The sequence below is a fragment of the Drosophila santomea genome, chromosome X (assembly GCF_016746245.2).
Source record: "Drosophila santomea strain STO CAGO 1482 chromosome X, Prin_Dsan_1.1, whole genome shotgun sequence".
Taxonomy (NCBI): Eukaryota; Metazoa; Arthropoda; class Insecta; order Diptera; family Drosophilidae; genus Drosophila; species Drosophila santomea.
The window spans coordinates 8159373-8180716 of record NC_053021.2 but is presented as its reverse complement, the minus strand read 5'-3'; the positions used below and the strand labels follow the sequence as shown (position 1 = coordinate 8180716).

The window sequence follows — 21344 nt, the reverse complement described above, 5'->3', positions numbered from 1 at the left end:
AAGCCAAACCCAAATCTGGGAATGCACTTGGAGAAATGAACTGGTACCACTTCTTTTGGAAGCACTTCCTTTTTTTACACTAACAGTTTTGAAAGTAGTTTTGAATTCTTACAATAACACTATAATGAAATCGAATTCTATTTTTAAATCATATTTCCAAACATATAATATTTTATATTATTCTATATTAATCTTTACTTGTTCCATTGCATTCGTATGTGTATGTATGTACATTAATAACAAAAATGTTTTTTTTTTATTACTAGATTTTCTCCGTGTGTATGGACTGTATAAGGCGAACGTGGTTTTTCCACGGCCAGACAATTTGGGGCTTCTATGCCGGATGAGTCGTGGGACATCGAACGAGCCGCGCTGACAAGCGAACATGACGAACTTCTCGGAGCAGCTGGGACTTCTATGGGGTCTATATGGGAGTCTACTCTGTTGTCCGGCTGCCTGCTGCCGGCTGCCTTGCCCGTTGAGTAATGGGCCCTGTCCGGCGACATGTCCGCCGCGCCAAGGCGTTCAAATCATCAGCAGTTGTAAAGTATCTGCGGTGCACATCGCGATTCGCGCTTGCCATCGTATAAAAACTACACTCGGTCGATGGAACAGCAACAGTTGATCGCCAGCGTCCACCCGGTGCATACACAAGAATACCAATCCCAATCCTTCCCAGGACCACACCGAGCTCACTCAAAAGTTCTCAAAATGGTAAGTGCTCAGGACAGGGAAAAGCACCAATTCGAAAGCAATAGATGTTCTTTGGCTTCATGTCAAACAATTATCTATATTTGATTAGATATCTTAACCATAGGCTAATGATTCCCCATACCCAGTGATTTTTAATACCACGTTTCCAACTCCGCAGCACGCCGTAACCATTCTCGCCATCTTCGCCGCCTCCTTGGCCTGCTGTGCTGGCGATGTGGCGCACTTGTCGCGCAGCTATCTGCCTCCCTTGAGCGGTGGCTACTCCTCCGGCTACTCCTCGTATCCGTCGTACTCGAGCGGATCCGGCTATTACTCGGGCGGCGGCAGCTACGCCTCGCCGCTCATCTCGTCCAGCTACAAGAACTACGCGGTGCCGCAGTACACCACCTATGCCACGCCCTCGCGCACCTACTTGCCGGCGGATGCGGGCTACACCGGCTACTCCGGCTACTCCGGTTACTCCGGCTACAATGGCCTGGACACCAAGTACGGCAGCAATGGTGGCTACGTCTACTAGGCGCTAAGCCAATTTTTTTTGGATGACCAGCAACAATGGAGCCAGCAGACAACTATATTCCTCTAATCTTTTTTTTTCTTGGCTAAGCAATTTTTTTAATGGCTACTAAAAATTTTCGAATGCTTAATAACAAATGTCACGGCGTTTTTATTTGGAGAGGGGTTTCCTTATTTCTAAATCCCTCATTGGAGGTCTTCAAAGTTGAACATGGTTGTGGCAAGCCAAGTAGTTCTATAATTTATACACATCCTGATGAAACTTCTTCGAAAGAAGTCCTGCCATTTTTAACCAACTTAATCAAAATTCCAATAAAGTTTTTAAAAAATATTTTTTAAAATTGCTAGTAAACAGTAACCGATAGTCAAGCATCTCGAACTTAACATTCTTGCTTGAATTTAGTTATGAAAATCTGATACTTGATATGCTGGACTCCTTGAAAAGTATGCAACAGAGTTGGAAAAGCGATCTGAATTTTTCTCGCGCTTCATTATCCAAGTAAGCGGTAGCTAATAGTCTCGGCATTTGATTTAGGAGCCAATTATAAAATGACTTAGTATAATTTTATTGCTTTATTGAAGTCCCAGTCCATTAAATTGATGTAAATACTCAAGTAATTCCTTTCATGCCATCTTAACTTTATTTTGATTGAATAAAAAAAAAAGTACTACAAAATCCTTATTTTTCAAAGTGATCCTCTCAATGCTTCAGGCGGTACTCGTAGCCTCCATTGGAAGCGTAGGAACCCGATTTGTGTCCCGATCCGTAGCTGGATCCAAAGCCAGTTCCGTGGCCGGAACGCAGACCCGATCCTTGCAGCAATCCGTGGCTGGAGCCAGATCCATAACCATGGCCAGATCCAGAGCTAGATCCCGAGTAGCTCACATGGGAGACAGCTGGGGCGGCATAGGTCTTGCTGGAAACTGATGGAGCGGCATAGGATCCATGGGACTGCGATGAAGTGGAGTACGTCGATCCGTGGGATACCGCTGGTGCGGAGTAGGACGTGGCAGCCGGAGCGAGATATTGCCGGGAAGGAGCAGCCACTGGTGCCGAATAGCTTGTGTGGGAGGCAGCTGGGGCGGCATAAGAGCTATAGGATGCAACTGGAGCGGAGTAGGAGCCACTGGAGCCGCCCGAAGAGGAGTAGGAGCCACTAGAGCCGCCCGAAGAGGAGTAGGATCCGTGCGACACGGCTGGCGCGGAATAGCTCTTGTGGGAAACGGCGGGAGCGGAATAGCTGCTGTGGGACACTGCAGCTGGAGCTAGGTACTTCCTGGATGGAGCGGCCACGGGAGCGGAGTAGCTGGTGCGCGAGGCAGCGGCGTACGATCCATGCGATGCGGATGGAGCGGCGTATGAGCTGTGGGATGCAGCTGGAGCGGAGTAGGAGGTATGGGATGCAGCTGCAGCTGGAGCGGAGTAGGAGGCATGGGATGCAGCTGCAACTGGAGCGGAGTAGGAGGCATGGGACACCGATGGAGCGGTGTAGGAGGCATGGGACACCGATGGAGCGGCGTAGGAGGAGCCTCCCGAGCTGTAGCTACCGTGCGATGCAGCCGGGGCTAGGTACTGCCTGGAAGGAGCCGCCACGGAGTGGGACGACCTGCGGGCATAGGTGGCCGCAGGAGCTGCATACGATCCCGAGGAGCTGGTCGCCGCTGCACTGTATCCACTCTGGGCACCCACTTTCGGGGGCAGATAGGAGTTGCTCAATGGTGTCACCAGGCCCACGGAGGCCAGAGCCAGAATCAGAATGGCAAAGGTGTGCTGCAAGTGAGTATAAAATGTGAATACCCGAGGCATTCGGATATATATTAATGGGTATATATGCACTTACCATCTTAATGGACTTTTAGCTGTCGTTTTCTAGCTGCTGTTTCAGCGTTGTGGGAAGTGAAACTGATGGCACAACCGAGGCGAACCGACACTTTTATAGGAGACTTTAAGGCCCCCAAAAACAGCACATAGGTGTGCAGGTGGGTACAAATCTTTCAATCCCCGAAAGACGCACAAACCAAATAGGAAAAAAAAAAACCCAAAAAATAATGGAGGAAAAAGAAGTGAAGCGCAAAAAATAAAGCAATACCATTAGAACGCAATGGAATGGGGCGGCAAGAGTTAGTCGTCGTGTTGATGATCATAGATTCGCTGGCTGCTGTTGGTCCAACAAACACTGGACTACATGGTAGAGGTATACTAACTTAAATATACCTGAATAATGTAGGAAAATTACTAAATATGTATAGGTATGTGTTGAAAGTGTGAGGCAACTTTGGGCTACAAACTTCAGCTAGCTTTTGGCGTTGATATCTGTTACCTGTATCTAATGCAAGTACATAAAAAACAGAAAATCGATTTTCGGCATAAATTCAAAAATCATCATCAAAAATAAAAAAAAAATGTAAAAAAAATTTAATTTTTTTTTTAAAACACAGATCGATTAGAAATTTAATTACGAACTCAACGAGGTATGACAATCCATATTTGGATCACTATTTCGAATGCTGTGATCAAAATACTGATAATATTCGCACAAAAAATAGAAAATCGATTTTCGGCAAAATTTCAATATTTACGATTGGCATTTTCGGTATTTCTTGGCTGAAAATGGTCAGAAATCGAAAAGAATTACAGTTTTGTACTCCTAATTACCAATACTAACCAACCAAATCACTTTTTGACCGACTGTGTCAAAATAATTTTTGGCCATTTTTTCGCATTTTTTGTAAGGGGTACCATCATCAAAATTTGCAAAAAATGTGAAATAAATAGAATTTTTTTCTGAAAACACAGTTCGATTGGAAATTTAATTACGAACTCAACGAGGTATGACATTCCATATTCGGACCAATATTTCGAATGTTCTGATCAAAATACTGATATTTATAGTCGCAAAACACAGAAAATCGATTTTCGGCATTTCGCAATAATTCAGAAATCATCATCAAAAACTGAAAAAAATTTAAAAAAAATGAATTTTTTTCTTAAAACACAGTTCGATAGGAATTTTAATTACGAGCTCAACAAGGTATGACATTCCATATTCGGACCAATATTTCGAATGTTCTGATCAAAATATTGATATTTATGGTCGCAAAAAACAGAAAAACGATTTTCGGCATAAATTCAAAATTCATCATCAAAAATTACAAAAAATGTGAAAAATGCGTTTGGTTGGTAGAACACTTAACTCTTAATTAACTTTGTTAAAGGTTTTTTATCATGTTGATTGATTCAAAAACTTGTTGCACAGTGCCAGTGAAGAATGGCGCGATTGGAGGATGTCGTAGACTCTATTTATTTGACCGTTTATTTTTAGCCCTGTCCATTTCGGAAGTCGCCGAAAGTAATTAATGATTCGCTGTGCCGCGGGTGAGAAGTTCAATCCGGGCTAAAACCAAACACCCAAGACGCTGGTTTGCTTCACAGTTCAGCGACTGCGGATCGCATCGCAGCGCAATGAATTGAATTGAATTCTTATATCGATGATGTTGGATGGAGAGCAAAACCCCCCACCTCCGCCCCGAACCCTTGCAGTGTAAGCCCGCATTTTAAAGCCACGTTTGCTCAGCAGCACATTAATTATAATCCACAGATATCGGGCTTAGTGTTCGGCTTTTTCGGCTTTTTGCTTGTACCCAAGTGTTTATGTCTTTTGCGTGCGTTTATATAATTAAAACAAAATTCTAACTGAAGAGGAATTAACAACAAACAAAAAATCGCTGAATACAGAACAGCAAATGATATGATCATTGTGGTTGTTAAAAATACCCTTGTAGGTCTCTATACACATACGTATTTGGTCTTGCAATTTGCATGCATCAAATTGTCATAGTCATTTTGGGGGAATTTCTTGTTGAACAATTTATCGCCATAGCTGTTATGATAAGCACCTTATTTACTACCTGCTTTTTGTTGTCAACAACAGCTTGAATAATGCGATTATGAGAAACCACATAGGAGTATGAACATATGAGCCAATACCTAAACTATTTATTCTAGGAGATACATACATTCAAAGTTGTCAGTTACAAACTAATATACCACTTTGTTTTATACATGTTTTAAAGAGTAAATTTCCGCGTTCCTGAAACTACTATACCCGATCAAATTAGGGTATCTCAAGATAGTAAAAAACACGGCTTGGCTTTGGAACGCGTACTTGAATAAGGTGAATAGTTAGTTAATGTGTGTTGTTTGGCCAGTTCACTTTTGACTGGGGATCGGTTAAATGGAGTCATCTCTGCGCATAAAAGCTGCTAATTTGTTTAGTATTTAAGGAAATGTGATATTTTATTATATTCTTGTTCAGTGAAAATGTATAACTTGTGAAGGTCAAGGCATTTTGAAACATACCTCAATTTAAATTTGCTCATTACAAACATATATTGTGGGTTTAATTTCGAGATATCGTACAGATTGTGTTATACGTTAAGTAATAATGCGCTTAAACTCTACAGTCAAGAAATGTGAATTCTGTATCTTAGGTAGATAATACCACTTAGTAATACTACTTATTTTATTGTCAAAAATCCCCCTAAGATAATGTGATGTGATTACTCGCGCTGTCTGGACTTTTGGGCCAGATCCTTGGCGTAGGCCACGAACAGGATGTTGTGCTTGCTGGCCACCGGCTTGCCGTCGTCCTGGTCGTGGCGCACCAGCAGGTGGCCCGAGTCCAGGGCAACACTGCCCACCACCTCACCCGGCTTCAGGTAGTAGTTCTGGCCCAGCGATGTGGGTCGATGCTCGGTGACGAAGTGAATCCGCATCGGTTCCAACTCCTCGATGACCAGCTTGGGTCTGCTACTGGTAGCTACTGTGGTGAGCATTGGTTCCATTTCCATTTGGCTGACGGGTTGGGCGCCAGTTGAAGCTAGCAGCGCCATTGCCAAGATGACAACACTTGACTTGCTCCACATGACTGGAAAGTGCGTATCCGAAATCCGAAATCCGAAATGCGATTCCTCCTGCAGACGATGGCTTAATGCGTTTTCGCAACGATTGGCAGCATTCTTTTATATCCTGAGCCTGCAGGAGGAGCGCTCCTCTTTCGCCAAATTAATGGCCTGATTCTTGGGGATCTCATCGCCTTTCGATGGCTTTGCCTCACTGGCCATTTTCGCCCTGCTCTCGCTTTGCGCATAACAAGTTTTTGGACATTAACCCGATTTCGATTTATATATATTCGGTATACATATATATATATATATATCGGATGTATATAATGCACACACGACACTTTGGTCCATTCACAAGAGAAACCCCGATGAGGCAGTGGAAAGAGCCAACAGAAATGCAAATTCGGACATCCAATTCGCCATATGGGTGTATATTGTATATCCGTATAGGGTATATAGAGGGTATAGAGAGAGACTCGCCTGACGACAGACATAAATTCACATTGCCAGTTGCACGATCTTGGTGTTTTCATTTGATTTTTGTTTTGTTGTTTTTGGTTTTTTTGATTTTTATTTTGTTTTTCTCCATCCTCGATCCGTATAATTAATAAGCTCGACTTTTAATGGCAAATAAATGTTTGCTAGACGCGTTTATTTATCACTTTGCACGATATATTCGTACGTATTTATGACATTCACGATTCCATTCCTTCCTCAATCGCAATGGTCTCAGATTTGTATAACATTTTGCTAGCACATTTTCATGGGTGTATAAAGTCATAAATTGGATTGCAATAAAGGTCTTGAGACCGTTGACTGCTTAATTGGCTGTGACGTTGCGATTTTCTGACAATTTTATTGAATTTAAAGGAGACAAGGTGAAATGAAAGTGGGCCTTACTTATTGTTATGTTAAAAAAAATGGATTTGCAATTTTTGGAAGCTGTGCTATAAACTTAATTGCCGAAATAATACCCAAATTCGTACTTTGGCATAACTACCTTTTTTTTGAAACCAGGTTTTTAATCAAATCTGCGATTGCCTAGCATTTTGTGGTTTTTTAAGAGGCTATTTACATTTAAATTTTATGGTTATCTGCTGGCTTTGTTTCTAAATCTAAGGAATATCGAATATATTTTGTTGTCTTTTGAGAACAATAGGTGTAATTTTAGTATATTCCCGGATATATGAAAACGCTATTAAGCCTCTTGGGGAATCTCCTTATGACTTAATAGCAACGTAGAACTGGACAAACCAGAAACATGTTTGCTTTCATTGCAAAGAACGAGGATTAGGTCAGCAATATGGAGCATTTAGGAAGTCTCTTAAAAATAGTATATAAAATATATAAATTTGTTATGTGAAAATGATATTTGTTAAGAATATTAAACGAGATATTGCGACCAATTAAATAAATTAGTCATAAGAAAAAATCCCCTACAGAACTTAATAATCAACCGCCAAATTCCAAGTATTTCGAATAATAAGAATGTTAGCTAATCGTGTCGTCTAAAAAAAATCCATTAAATGGTATATTTTTAAATCTAAAATGAAAGATTTATCTATTTTAAGAATATTCGATTTATTGTAAGAAAAAAAAAGTTTCTGGCCGTATGATTAGCTTCGTTTTGGGATGCAGTCTTTAGTAGACGTATCCGCCGTTGTTGCCGTACACGGTGCCGGAGGATCCGGAGTAGCTGCTGACCACAGCGGGAGCAGAGTAGCTGGACACAGCCGGAGCGGCGTAGGTCTTGGCCACCACAGCGGGAGCGGTGTAGGTGGACACAGCTGGGGCGGAGTAGGTCTTGACCACAGCAGGGGCGGTGTAGGTGGACACAGCAGGAGCAACGTAGGTCTTGGCCACAACGGGAGCGGTGTAGGTGGACACAGCCGGGGCGGAGTAGGTCTTGGTCACCACAGGAGCAGTGTAGGTAGACACAGCAGGAGCGACGTAGGTCTTGGCTACAACGGGAGCGGTGTAGGTGGACACAGCTGGAGCAGAGTAGGTCTTGACCACAGCGGGGGCGGTGTAGGTCTTGGTCACCACTGGGGCGGTGTAGGTGGACACAGCCGGGGCGGAGTAGGTCTTGGCTACAACGGGAGCGGTGTAGGTGGACACAGCCGGGGCGGAGTAGGTTTTCACAACAGCGGGAGCGGCGTAGGTCTGAGAGTATCCGGACACGGCAGGAGCAGTGTAGGTGGACACAGCCGGAGCGGAGTAGGTCTTGACAACAGCGGGAGCGGTGTAGGTCTTGGTCACCACAGGAGCAGTGTAGGTGGACACAGCAGGAGCAGAGTAGGTCTTGGCCACCACAGCGGGAGCGGAGTAGGAGGAGTACGAGGAGACGGCGGGGGCGGAGTAGGTGGTCTTGGTCACCACTGGAGCCACATAGCTGGCAGCGGGCTGCTCGTAGGTCTCCTCGGCGGCGGTCTCAACGGCGGCCTCGACGTCAGCTGGAGCGGCATAGGATTCGCTGGTGAAGGAGGCAGCTGGGGCGGAGTAGGACTCGCTCTCGTAGGTCTCGGCAGCGGCAGCCTCGACGGGAGCGGCCTGGTAGGACTCGTAGCTGGTGGATGCAGCGGCCGAGTGAGGAGGCAGGTAGCTGTTGGTCAGGTGGCTGACATCGGCGGAGGCCACAGCCAGAAGGGCGAGCGAGAGGACAGCGAAGAATTTCTAAAATTACAGAAACAAAGGAGCCATGTTTAGATAGAGTTCCCAATATATATATATATGTATGTATGTATATTCCGGGTAGCGCAGGATCACTCTAGTTGGAGCTGGAGCTTACCATGTTGCTGGGACCGAAGTTGTGAGAACACTAGTACCTTCTCCACAGCCAATCTGCCTATTTATAGTCAGCGAAAATGTCTGGCCAACTTGATACACGAATGTCAAAAGGCGCTACAAAAACCAGAACAAAACGCACACCGATGGGCAATACAAACTATATCGTCTATACGTCAAAAACCCGACATTAGAAAATAAAAGAACCATAATAATGAAGCTTTTCGCCCGCGAAGCTCATTAGTCGCCCATAATATTCCGACTTTTCTCCGTTTCACTCCCCTGCTGATTCTGATTCCCATTCTCCATCTGAATCTGAATCTGAAACCAATTCGATGTGATGATGTTGTTGATACATGAGAAATGGCAAACACGGGCTGTACGAAACTCGTTATTGAACTTCATTCATAAGTCGGTTCCGTCTTACTTACTTACCCATCATCCATCAAGGCGCAATCCGAATTTTTGCAAAGGCAAATGGCAAAGAGCTACATTGTACAACCAAAAGCCCTCAAAGGGGAGTAATTTTAACCGAGTTCTGAACACTTGCTTCATTAATCATTGGCGGGGATTACCCGGAAAACAATGGCCTACAGTGGGGGCAACTGGAATGGAGTTCAGAGATGTACCCTTGAGATCGCTTGTCCATTTCTTTGATACCTCTTGTAACCTAGTAAGTCATATACTTTTTATATTTAGTTCTCTTTTCATCTAAAAAATTAATTATGCTACTATTTTTAAGTTCCAATGAGCCCAGTAATAACACTTTATTAATTGCCAATAGCAACATCAATAAATATCAGCAGCTTTAGTATTCGATTTGGCTATTAGATGATAATGTATTTACTTGTTCATTTATTATAGTTGAAAACCGCTTTGGGTTGACTTCAAAATTGGTGGCTTAACGTTTGGCGAAATGGTCATAATTCAAGTCACACATTGAAGATGAAGTTTAGCGATAAGTGCTGGTATTAAACGATTTATAGAAAATATCTGGGATATATTTTTCACAGTATCTTTTATGCACTCAAATGGCAAAGTAATTCTATCGATTTCAATAAAACGAAACTGAACAGTAGTTTCAAAATAAATCGCTCATAAAAGTGAAAAGTAATTGGTAATAATTCTTTTTCCACTTCTCCCAATCATCTGAATTATTTACATGAAAACTAAATTTTTTTAACAAAAACAATTTATTGTTTTACAAAAATGATAGGGTACTAAAAAATTGGCTACGTAACACTAAGTTGTTCAGCTGAATCAGCGATTATCGTTGAATCCCCAACTCGATGCGAGTTCGGACCTCCGCTGGGGTCCTTTCACGGGCATCCTACTTGTACAGGTAACCACCGTTGGCGGCGTAGCTGGTGCCGATCTCCACGGGACCGGAAACTGCAACTGCCTGCTGGGGAATGGCAGCTGGAGCGGACACTTGAACTGGAGCGGACACTTGAACTGGAGCTGGAGCAGGAGCAGGAGCGGACTGGGTGTAGGTCACCTGCTGTTGCACCGCTGGCGGTGAGTACTGTACAATGGGTTGGGCTGGCTGCTGCACTTGGATGGGGGCAGGTGGTGCTGGCACAAAGGACTGCTGCAGCTGAACTGGGGCAGGAGCTGGAACTGGAGCTGCAGCTGCAACTGGAGCTGGAGCAGGGATAGCAATTGGAGCCGGAGCTGAGATCACCACGGGTGCTGGAGCAGGAACGGACACCTGAACCGGAGCTGGTGCTGAAGTCTGCTGAGGAGTCTGGTAGGAGTAACCACTGTACTGTGGCTGCTGCACAATCTGCTGCACGGGCTCAGGAATGGAAACGGGAGCTGGAGCGTAGTAACTCTGCTGGATCACCGGGGCTTGCTGAATGGTCTCTTGAACCACGGGAGCTGGAGCGAAGTATGTCTGCTGAACCACAGGAGCAGGAACAGGAGCTGGAGCCGAGTAGCTCTGCTGAACCTGATGGATCACTGGAGCTTGCTGAATAGTTTCTTGGACCACGGGAGCGGGAGCGGAGTATGTCTGCTGAACCACTGGAGCGGGAGCTGGAGCAGAGTAGCTCTGCTGAACCACAGGTGCCTGCTGAGCCAATGCCTGAACCACTGGCGCTTGCTGCACCACTGGAGCTGGGTAGGAATAAGTCTGCTGAGCAACTGGAGCGGGAGCCGGAGCCGGAGCACTGTAGGTCTGAACCACCTGAGTTTGCTCCTGGACGGCTGGAGCTGGAGCGGAGTAAGACTGCTGAGCTACTGGAGCAGGGGCGGAGTACGACTGTTGAACGACTGGAGCAGGAGCCGGAGCAGCGTAAGACTGCTGAACAGCTGGGGCAGGAGCACTATAGAATTGTTCCTGAACTGGAGCTGGAGCTGCAGCAGGAGCCGGAGCAGGAGCGGAGTAAGTCTGCTGAGCGACAGGAGCCGGAGCGCTGTAGAATTGTTCCTGGGCCACTGGAGCGGGAGCTGAATACGTCTGCTGCACCGCCTGCACAGGAGCGGGAGCGGGAGCGGTGTTAGTCTGCTCCTGTACAACTGGTGCGGGTGCGGAGTATGTCTGCTGGACCACGGGAGCGGGAGCTGGAGCGGAGTAGGACTGCTGGACCACTGGAGCAGGAGCAGGAGCTGGAGCGGAGTAGGTCTGCTGGATCACCTGGTGCTGTTCCTGCACTGCAGGAACTGGAATGGCAATTGGAGCGGGTGCTGGGGCTGTGTAAGTGGTCGTGATGGTCTCCTGCTGTGGTGCAATGGTCGCAACCACTGGCTCCGGAGCGGGCACAAATTGCTGGACAGGAGTGGGCGGTAGATAGGCGTTCTTCACCGCCGTCTGGGTGGCAATCACCGGCTTGGGTGCTTCATAGATCACCTGCGGAGCTGGCTGTTGAAACTCTACGGGAGCAGCGACGGGAGCTGGAGCTGGAGCGGAGATTACCACTGGAGCAGGTGCTGGAATGGAAACTGGAGCTGGAGCTGGAATGGAAACTGGAGCTGGAGCTGGTGCACTCTGATATTGCTGCTGTCCACTCGACTGGATGGTGAAGCTGGCCAGCGGAACCGAGGCCTGAATGGACTCCACCTGGGGATGGATCTGCGACTGGATGTGCTGCTGCAGCTGAGTCTGCACCAGCTGCTGGAAGCTCGGCGCAGCGGACACCTCCTTAACCGGCAGAGGTGGCAGATACTGGGCGCCCGGGCGTCCACTGACCACAGCCAAGCTGAGCGCAGCCACAACGATAAAGGCAAAGGGTTTCTGGACAAGAGAGAGAGTAAAGACACCACATATCACTTGGTAAATCACGTAAAAAAAAAGGAAAAAAATTAATGGGGAATTGAGATGGCCACTTACCATCTTCACTGGGGGTCACTGGTCACTGAATCTGAGGAAGCTAGAGGTGCACCGAGCGAACGTAACCGATTAACTGATGACCATCTTGCAAAGCCCGTCTGCATTTATAGTTGGCAGCTCTCCCCTTAATTGGTGCGATATGCCACTATGCCATATACCATCTACCATCTGCCAGATGTTAAAAATTCCATGGAGCGGGGGAATGCTAATGCAGATGGCCAACAATGAAATCATGCAAAACACATCTTATTTCGGTGCGGATTATTAAATGGCCAAAAGCACGACTCACAGCGAACACTCGCCAAAGACTTTGTGTGATAACAAACAGTCCAAAATGGCCAAATACACGCTTACACATCCAAGTTTTTATGGTGCATTTTTCATTTTCTCTGAGGACTCTGCTACTTTTTAAAGTAAGCTTCACAAGGAGCTACAAAAATATGTGCAATAAAAAATAAATAAATATTAATATAAATTATAAAGGAATATTTAATGGCTGAAGAATAACTTTTTGTTGTAATATTAAATTAAATATAACTTTTTTTGATGCCATTTCATCAGCTGAATACATTCTGTTTAAAATAATTTATATTTATACCCGTTACTCGTAGAGTAAAAGGGTATACTAGATTCGTTGAAAAGTATGTAACAGGCAGAAGGAAGCGTTTCCGACCATATAAAGTATATATATTCTTGATCAGGACCAATAGCCGAGTCGATATGACCATGTCCGTCTGTCCGTCTGTCCGTCTGTCCGTCTGTCCGTCTGTCCGTCTGTCCGTCTGTCCGTCTGTCTGTCCGTCCGTATGAACGCTGTGATCTCAGGAACTACAAAAGCTAGAAAGTTGAGATTAAGCATACAGACTCCAGAGACATAGAAGCAGCGCAAGTTTGTCGATTCATGTTGCCACGCCCACTCTAACGCCCACAAACCGCCCAAAACTGCCACGCCCACACTTTTGAAAAATGTTTTGATATTTTTTCATTTTTGTATTAGTCTTCTAAATTTCTATCGATTTGCCAAAAAACTTTCTGCCACGCCCACTATAACGCCCACAAACCGCCCAAAGCTGCTACGCCCACACTTTTGAAAAATATTTTGATATTTTTTCATTTTTGTATTAGTCTTGTAAATTTCTACCGATTTGCCAAAAAACTTTCTGCCACGCCCACTATAACGCCTACAAACCGCCAAAAACTGTGTTTAAGACTCTCCTTCTCCCTTCCACTAGCTGAGTAACGGGTATCAGATAGTCGGGGAGCTCGACTATAGCGTTCTCTCTTGTTTTTTTTGTAATTTTGTTTACCACACATAATTTTCTTTCGGTGCAGCCATGTCAAAAGCAAAGCCCAAATATTTATCAATCGCTTGTTGGCTTGAATTGTGTTCATCTGGGCAATTGACACCTTGGCCACTTTAACTTAAGTGCATTGCACTTATGTTTTTAGCAGCTAATACAAGTTACATTGACTAAAGAAATTATTACATTAGATTACTAACTAAATTGCATTCTTAAGTAGTTGTTATTGATATGATTTTTTTTAGTAAACTTATAAATATTTTGCTGTTAAGCAAATGCATTTGCAACATTTTTGGCATGAAGAAAGAAAATTTATTAGCACCCAAAATTCTCTAGACAAAAGCGTCTAAGATTTTTCATGTGACTTTCGTCCATTGTCTTAGCTCTATGTTTTGAATTTATGGCAATATGTTAATCGTTTAGGGGCCCACCAGGCTGATTTCCCAACTTCATACATACATATCTACACAGAGATCTAAGTCGGTGGCAGAAACGTGTCCAACCTTCGGACATTTTCAATGGGTCATAAGTTATTGGTAATCAGGGGCCATCGATTGTTTGGCTGGATCTCGATATGGATTCGATACGATTTCATATGCATCTCGTAGGCGTGTGTCGGAGATTATGATGGGCATGTCATGGGGGGGCATACAAGCGATTCGCTTCGACTTAATACAATAATACAATAACCCAACTATGCGGATCTTGGGAGGCCATTCATTTGAATGCGAACTTCTTCTTGTGCATCTGGCGCCCCAAACACGCGCCCCAAAATGCTGACAAAAAGCGCAGAAAAGTGACTAATTGAAAACAAGGTAAGGTTTGGGGTCCACAAAAGAAAATGTCAAGTTGAGGGCCCCTGACAGCCGCGGGCACAGTCTGCCTTAATTATGACTAATTGCTGTGCGAACAGCCTCCATATCCAAAGCTATAGCTCACGATCGTGATGAATATTCAGCGCCGTTCGATTCCAGCCAAAAATTGCCACAAATCGCTGAATTGATTTCGATAAGCCACTTTCGATTTGCACGTACCGCAAACGAAGGGCTTAAGGTTGAATTTAAGATGAAAAATACAGATATATAGTCAAAATCCCTAGGGTGTATATGATCTATAACTATATAGGTAGGCAAAATATATGCACTCCAAACAAAATGAATAAATAAAGACCCACTGCTATTATAAAATTCATTAAACTAATATTCTAATAATATGCTCATATTCTTAATAATTTTTAATACTCATATTCTTAATAAGTTTTTCTGCACTGCATATTTTCTATTATTTTACTCGCAAATTTAGTGAAACATTAGATAAGCCGCCCAACTGATGTAAGATTATGAAGCGTGTCATAAAAGGTGACAAAAGCTCTCCCAAAAGACAAAAAGACATTTTTTACCTCTTCCCCTTTTGCCATTCCCATAAAAAAAAAAACTAAATGTTATAAAGGCTTTTAATGTGTTTACCGAATCGCAGGCAACAATACAATCAACAGCCATAAATATAAATAATTCAGTGGAGACATAAAAAAAAAGATGAATAGAAAATCAATTCGGGTTAGTTGAAGTCTATAGACTTTTGAAACGTTTGGCCAAATATGGAAGTTGAATACATCTGGCTTTAAACTATGGAAAAATCCCCTTTCTGATAGCCATCTTGAGTCCAAGAAAGAAGTTAATTATCAGAAACTGGTTTGGCAAATCAAAAATATTGTGAAGCTAAAAATAGCTCAGATAATTCTACGAATTTTGCAGAGATTTTTACAAAGATCATTAACTTAAATCGATTATGTTTGCCCTTTGGAAGGGCAGCTTTTTTTTAGGCTGAAATGCAGGTAATTTATTTGCCCTTTAGTTGGATTTCTTTGGAATATGAAATAATAATAATATTATTTTTAATGAGCCATTTTGATTCCTAGTTCATTCCATCTAGAAACTTTGATAGTTCAATAAACTTCTTGATCGCAGATACCGCGTGCATAATTATCGTAGGACTTCGGTTTTAGTCCACACCCAAACCACTAATCATTTTTTTTATACCCGTTACTCGTAGAGAACCCCGCACAACGGACCCCGGACCCCGCACCCCGGACCCGCACCCCGGACCCCGCACCCCGGACCCCGCACCCCGCACCCCGCACCCGGGACCCCGCACCCCGAACCCCGGACCCCGCACCCCGGACCCCGCACCCCGCACCCCGGACCCCGGACCCCGGACCCCCCAAGAGAGAACGCTATAGTCGAGTTCCCCGTTACTCAGCTAGTGGAAGTGCAAAGGAGAAATTTCCACACTAACAGTTTTTTGTATTCCAGCCTTAAATCGCCTTGTATTGACTTTTGAAGACAACATGTTTAGTTTATGAACACAGATGTCTGGTTATTCGGCTGTCTGGCGAGGGTATGCCTAAAACATACGTATGCAGATATGTTTCAATCACGGCGATAGATTGTCTCGTTTATGGCTATCAGTCAGTTTTGGCGAATATTACGATTAGCATAGAGACAATCGTTTTGTCTGTCTGCAGCTTTATGGCCAACAGAGCCAATAAATAAATAAAAACACAAGCAAAAAAAATACAAAACAAAATATGGATCATAATTTATGGCGAACATGTTTGATGAACTCCCCAATTTGGGGCCTTAAAGCCCATCGAATTACTTAGCCCTCTTGTAAACGTAGCCGCCATTTGGTGCGTACACCGTATCCGCCACACTCTTTGGATCATCGGCCAATGGTGGTGCCACTAACGTCCTCTCTCCGTCCTTTGGTTGCTCCTTGGCCGACTCATCGGAGTAGCCCGGCGGAGCAGGTCCTCCGAAACCGGGTCCAAATTGCTGATATGGATTCTGGCCGGGCACAGGTCCGCCGAAACCCGCGGGCACATTGAAACCAGCGGGACTGGGTCCTTGGAAGGAACCTTGGGCATTTGTTAGCGGAAGTCCCTGGTTCGTCAGGAACTCCGGTGGATATGCGGCTCCTGGGAAGGGTCCTCCCTGTTGTGGGAAGTTAGCTCCTGGATAGTTGACACCATTGCCAGGTATGCCCTGTGGACCAAAGGCACCTGCCTGCGGTGGAAACGCTCCTGGCTGTGGGGAGAAGGGAGCTCCTTGCGCTGGGAATCCATTGCCGGGAATGCCTTGTGGCTGGAAGCCAGCTCCTTGAGGAGGGAAACCGCCCGCCTGGGGGAAACCACCTGCTTGGGGAAAACCACCTGCCTGGGGGAAACCACCTGCCTGCGGACCGAAAGCACCACCCGGCGGCACTTGGAAGGCCGCATTCGGAGGACCTCCCGGGAATGCACCTCCATTGGGATAGGCCGATGGTACTGGTCCAATGCCGGGTCCACCACCCTGCTCGATTGGTGCTCCGCCGAAGCCGAAGAATGGTGGATAGATGGGCAGTGGAAAGTTTGGCGCCTGGACAGGCGATGCTGGAACGTTGCTGCCCGTGGGAATGGCATAGCCAGGCGGCAGGGCTAGTCCAGTGGAGGGATAGAAACCAGATGGATCCTTCTGGACCTCCTGGCCATCGGCAGACCGTGTGGATGGCTCCTGTTCCGCACTGGGCGGTGGCGGTATGTATTCCTTGGGCAGGTGACTCACATCTCCGTGGATCAGGGGCAGAAGCAGGACCACAATGGCCCACAATGGCTGCATCATCTTGAGCTACGCGATGATCTCCGGGAGCTTGCACGGCGACGGTGGCTATGTGGCCACGGGCCCCAAATCCGCCATATATATAAGACGGCATATCAACATATTACATAAATTCGCAGTCGGCTCATTTCACTTTCCCATTCCGGGGAACGGAAATTGCTTTGCATCACCACAAAGGTTCCATAAATAGTCGCAAATCGGTTGAAGGTTGATGGTAGGTGCGAGGGGAGGTGCCAAAACTGAACTATAAAAATTAATTTAGCGTCCGGATTTTACATAAATAAACTAACACCGAAATCGAATCTCAGATTTAGGATCGCACAAAGCAAAGAGGCAATAATGAAAAAGATGCAATAAACAAAGAGAAAGAATAATGACAGGTAAAATGTTATTTCATTTGAATTCAAGTTCTTGTTCATCTTCAATTTATTGCATACTAAACTTTAGAAAATAATGCCTGACAGCAAAAAGGTGTTAATAAACCGCAATAAAAAAAGATATCAAAGTGGATCGTTTTATATAGTATATTATATAGTATATTAATATAAGAATTTTTCCAAAAAGTCTTGAGTCCTTAGCTCTTCAGAAATGTCATGCATTCTAAGCAAAAATCTAAAAGTCATTGTTTTTAAAAAAAACAAAAGTCTTGAGTCTAAACTAAGAAAACATTCAAGTTTTATGCTAAGCTAAAACTAAACCAAAAGCTTTTGGAATATGCCTAAAATAGTCGCAGCTTCCAAGTTTAATCAAAGCTGCAAGCTGCTCATAAAAAGCCCAGCGACTTAATCAAAGCTTTTTATTACATTTTAGCGCTAATCGTTATTTAAAATATCGATGCGTGTTTACTGTTTAGGTTCTTGTTCTACAGGTTAACTAGTTGTTAACTAGTCAAAGAACTAAGCTCCTCCATTTATTAAATAACTAATAACCGATGCCATTAAGTCTTCTTTACTTTGTATGGACATATAATTCATAAACTTTATTCTATTTTTATAGCCTTATATAGTGTCCTCTTTTGTCTACTTTTAAGTAATAAACATAAATTTTATATAAATTTATAGTTCCACTAACAACTTGTTTTTGACGTCCGCCTTTGAAAGCGAACCGCACCCAAACCGCATAAAAACCACGCCAAAACCGCACCTAAACCGCAGCCAAGCCGCACTCAAGTCGCGCGATTCTGGTATCCTGGTACAGAATCGACTATAAAGAAAATATGGATAGATATGATATAAAGTGCTATTTAATATATGTATAATCTTTTTCTACAATAAATTATAAAAGGCTTTTTTATACACATAAAAAATTTATATTTATTAAGGATTATTAGATGCCCATTGAAAAACTAAAGTATTTATTTGGATTATTGAAGTTTCGGTTTATTTTCGTTGTTAACAAAGTTCACAAAACAAAAAAAATAATTGATGGTTAATTTGGGCAGTATGTGTTTATGTACACTGTTTCGTGTTCAGTTGCAGGCCTCTTCGTTCAAGATCCCTACTTCCTGTAGACGTAGCCACCGTTGGTGGCGTACTGGGTGCCCACATCCACGGAGGGAGCGGAGTAGCTCACCGATGGGGCAGAGTAGCTCACGGAGGGAGCGGAGTACGTCTGCTGGACAGCGGGGGCGGAGTAGCTGACCGAGGGGGCGGAGTACGACTGCTGGACAGCGGGGGCGGAGTAGCTGACCGAGGGGGCGGAGTACGACTGCTGGACAGCGGGGGCGGAGTAGCTGACCGAGGGAGCAGAGTACGTCTGCTGGACGGCAGGAGCGGAGTAGCTGACCGAGGGAGCAGAGTAGCTCACGGAGGGAGCCGAGTAGCTAACGGCGGGAGCTGGAGCAGAGTAGCTGACCGAGGGGGCGGTGTAGGTCCTCTGGACAGCTGGAGCGGAGTAGGTCCTCTGGACAGCTGGAGCGGAGTAGGTCTGCACGGGGGGCAGGTACTCGCTGCTGGGGGCGACGTACGACTGCTGGACGGCTGGTGCGGAGTAGCTCACCGAGGGGGCGGCGTAGGAGCTCTGGACGGGGGGCAGGTACTCGTTGGCCAGGTGGCTCACATCGGCGGCCACGCAGGCGAACAGGGCGAAGGCGATAAGGAATTTCTGCAAGTAGGACAACACACAGTTGCACACGTTATAACACAATATACAAAGCACCGTAAAAAAAAGTCAAATTAAATTACAAAAAAAAAAACAAAAAAATAGTTTCTTGTTTCAAGTTGAACTTGTGTGTAATAATCCTTCACTGACCATCTTGAGTTGAGGTTTCTGCGTTTTGAAGCGACTGTGCTGGATGAGCTAGAGGCTGCGACTGATGCCGGTCCCTAGAGACGACTGTCAATTTATAGCGGCCGGCTCGCCGGCTCTGAAGAAAATCCCCGGTTCGCAGCCGGAGCCCCTTCAACTGCAGCGGCGGCACAAGCGTCAGACGCCGGGGAAGAGGAAGAAGAGGAAGCGGAGCAGAGCAGGCTTAAGCGGTCAGCGGACCAAGAAGAAGCTGCCGCAAGAGACGTCACCATGAAATCAAGACAAATAGCAGCTGCCTGGGAGGCGATTCGGGGGCGATTCAGGGGCGATTCGGGGGCGATTTCACAGCTACACATGTAAGTCGGCAGCTAATTATCAAAAGCTTAATACAAAAATGTAATTATTTTCAATTAAAAATATTATTAAATAATTTACAATTGGTTCTATCACCTGTGCAATGTGCAATTTAAATTACTAATAAAATAAGACATTTAGATACTAAACTTACTTACTACTTCAAACTGCATTTGCGCAAATAGTTACTTAAATCGAAAATAATAATAAGCAGTGTTACATTTAGCCATAAAATGTCTAAAATGGCAACACTAAGTAGGGCGGGGGTTAAGAGCATACGATATATGTATGGGCAAACTACCAAACGGCAAATAACATAATCACATAAAAATTAAATTCAACATATAAACCAACGAAATCGCACATGCAAACGGGTTTGCCTCATTTACGATAATATAATAATTTTTCCGTCCAACGCAACGGGTTTGCGGCGGGTGAACTACTTTGGGACACCTTTTTCGTGGGCTCCTCAATCTGCCTCATTAGCGCAGGGCGTGCGAGGGGTTGGGTGGGGGTCCTGTGCCACACAAAGATGAACCAAAAAAAAAAAAAAAAAAAAAAAAAACAACTAAGGGGGTTCCACTAATTAACATTCAATTTAACACATTATACGCCGCACAGCCATCCATCCATTTTTCTCGTTTTTAAGCCAACCGCAGAAATGGGCATGGTTAAAACAAAGAAAAAAAAAAAAGATATCCATTTGCAGAGATCCATTCGGCCTCGTTCGAGACACTCGTACAGATTAATGGGCCACAGAACGTGGTGTTTTCGGAAACAGAGCCACACACTCGCACTTTCTAAAAAGCCATAAACACAAAACCCATCAGTGGAGCCGGCAGAAGATGGCCTTGAGAACAGACGCCAGTTGCCAACCTCAAGAGTTACGAGTTCCCGAGCTGGCTTTACATAATAAGTAACAACTTTTACTTGCTGCCACATCTTCGGGGCTCTGGCCCTCTTTCCACTGCCCGTGAACTTGAAATGCTGCACAGTCAGAAATTTATGCCACCAGAATGCGTACAATGAATTCAGTTAGACCGCCGGAATTGAATCATCCGAATGAATAATCACAAATCAAATGTATTCATTCTCTTGCAACATTGTAGCAACGCAACATAAACATTACTTTTTTAAGGTTACAGATCATAGCTGCAAGGTAATGTATAAGCGATTTATAGCCCGTTCAAATCGTCTGTGCGATGATCAATGATTAAAATCCATGTTTATGCAGGTTGCATTTATGATCACGTTGAAGAATTATCTTCGAGTGTAAAAATGACAGGAAATGCCATGCATGACGACAAGTTGATGCATCTTTAAACTTAAATTAACCATGGCCATTTCCTGTATCCTTTATAACCACATGTAATAAATGCTGTATAATTATAATGAAAAAAGGGTGGAAGGGTTTTAAAGAAAATAATAAGGTTCAACATTCTTTAGATAAATACTTTACTCTGGGGTTTATTCGTTTATCAATAATTTACAAGTCCAAAATTAAAGATATATCATGTGTTAAAAAAAAAGATGTATAAA

General features: G+C 44.4%; 7 protein-coding genes across 7 annotated transcripts; 1 reads left to right on the top strand and 6 right to left on the bottom strand.

Annotated features, from left to right (window-relative positions):
• Window positions 1–606: 606 nt before the first annotated feature.
• On the top strand, window positions 607–1350 carry LOC120456062 (prisilkin-39). Its single transcript, XM_039642650.1, has 2 exons — window positions 607–714; window positions 872–1350. Exons 1-2 carry the CDS (start codon window positions 607–609, stop codon window positions 1229–1231), a joined length of 468 nt encoding a protein of 155 aa, XP_039498584.1. The 3' UTR covers window positions 1232–1350.
• Window positions 1351–1927: 577 nt separating this feature from the next.
• LOC120456469 (mucin-19) lies at window positions 1928–3125 on the bottom strand. Its single transcript, XM_039643318.1, has 2 exons — window positions 3069–3125; window positions 1928–2998 (listed from the first exon to the last, which is right to left on the bottom strand). The coding sequence occupies exons 1-2, from the start codon at window positions 3069–3071 to the stop codon at window positions 1928–1930; spliced, it is 1074 nt and encodes a 357-aa protein (XP_039499252.1). The 5' UTR covers window positions 3072–3125.
• A 2430-nt stretch (window positions 3126–5555) lies between these two features.
• LOC120456442 lies at window positions 5556–7521 on the bottom strand. The gene has a single exon (XM_039643274.2). It carries the CDS (start codon window positions 6151–6153, stop codon window positions 5788–5790), a length of 366 nt encoding a protein of 121 aa, XP_039499208.1. The 5' UTR covers window positions 6154–7521; the 3' UTR covers window positions 5556–5787.
• A 235-nt stretch (window positions 7522–7756) lies between these two features.
• Window positions 7757–9600, bottom strand: LOC120456440 (cuticle protein). Its single transcript, XM_039643273.2, has 2 exons — window positions 8921–9600; window positions 7757–8805 (listed from the first exon to the last, which is right to left on the bottom strand). The coding sequence occupies exons 1-2, from the start codon at window positions 8921–8923 to the stop codon at window positions 7774–7776; spliced, it is 1035 nt and encodes a 344-aa protein (XP_039499207.1). The 5' UTR covers window positions 8924–9600; the 3' UTR covers window positions 7757–7773.
• A 167-nt stretch (window positions 9601–9767) lies between these two features.
• Window positions 9768–12701, bottom strand: LOC120456439 (flocculation protein FLO11). The gene has a single exon (XM_039643272.2). The coding sequence runs from the start codon at window positions 12248–12250 to the stop codon at window positions 10247–10249; it is 2004 nt and encodes a 667-aa protein (XP_039499206.1). The 5' UTR covers window positions 12251–12701; the 3' UTR covers window positions 9768–10246.
• Window positions 12702–16202: 3501 nt separating this feature from the next.
• LOC120456899 (annexin A7) lies at window positions 16203–17225 on the bottom strand. Its single transcript, XM_039644001.1, has one exon. It carries the CDS (start codon window positions 17205–17207, stop codon window positions 16203–16205), a length of 1005 nt encoding a protein of 334 aa, XP_039499935.1. The 5' UTR covers window positions 17208–17225.
• Window positions 17226–18560: 1335 nt separating this feature from the next.
• On the bottom strand, window positions 18561–19525 carry LOC120455690 (cuticle protein 16.5). The gene is made up of 2 exons (XM_039642098.1): window positions 19455–19525; window positions 18561–19307 (listed from the first exon to the last, which is right to left on the bottom strand). The coding sequence occupies exons 1-2, from the start codon at window positions 19455–19457 to the stop codon at window positions 18702–18704; spliced, it is 609 nt and encodes a 202-aa protein (XP_039498032.1). The 5' UTR covers window positions 19458–19525; the 3' UTR covers window positions 18561–18701.
• Window positions 19526–21344: the final 1819 nt, after the last annotated feature.

What these genes read in the sequence shown, in the direction of transcription:
- LOC120456062 (XM_039642650.1), top strand. Translation starts at nt 607, where the DNA reads ATGGAACAGCAACAGTTGATCGCCAGCGTCCACCCGGTGCATACACAA. An exon ending in ACTCAAAAGTTCTCAAAATG is followed by an intron (nt 715 to 871) that starts GTAAGTGCTCAG and finishes CCAACTCCGCAG; the next exon opens with CACGCCGTAACCATTCTCGC.
- LOC120456442 (XM_039643274.2), bottom strand. Translation starts at nt 6,153, where the DNA reads ATGTGGAGCAAGTCAAGTGTTGTCATCTTGGCAATGGCGCTGCTAGCT.
- LOC120456439 (XM_039643272.2), bottom strand. Translation starts at nt 12,250, where the DNA reads ATGGTAAGTGGCCATCTCAATTCCCCATTAATTTTTTTCCTTTTTTTT.
- LOC120456899 (XM_039644001.1), bottom strand. Translation starts at nt 17,207, where the DNA reads ATGATGCAGCCATTGTGGGCCATTGTGGTCCTGCTTCTGCCCCTGATC.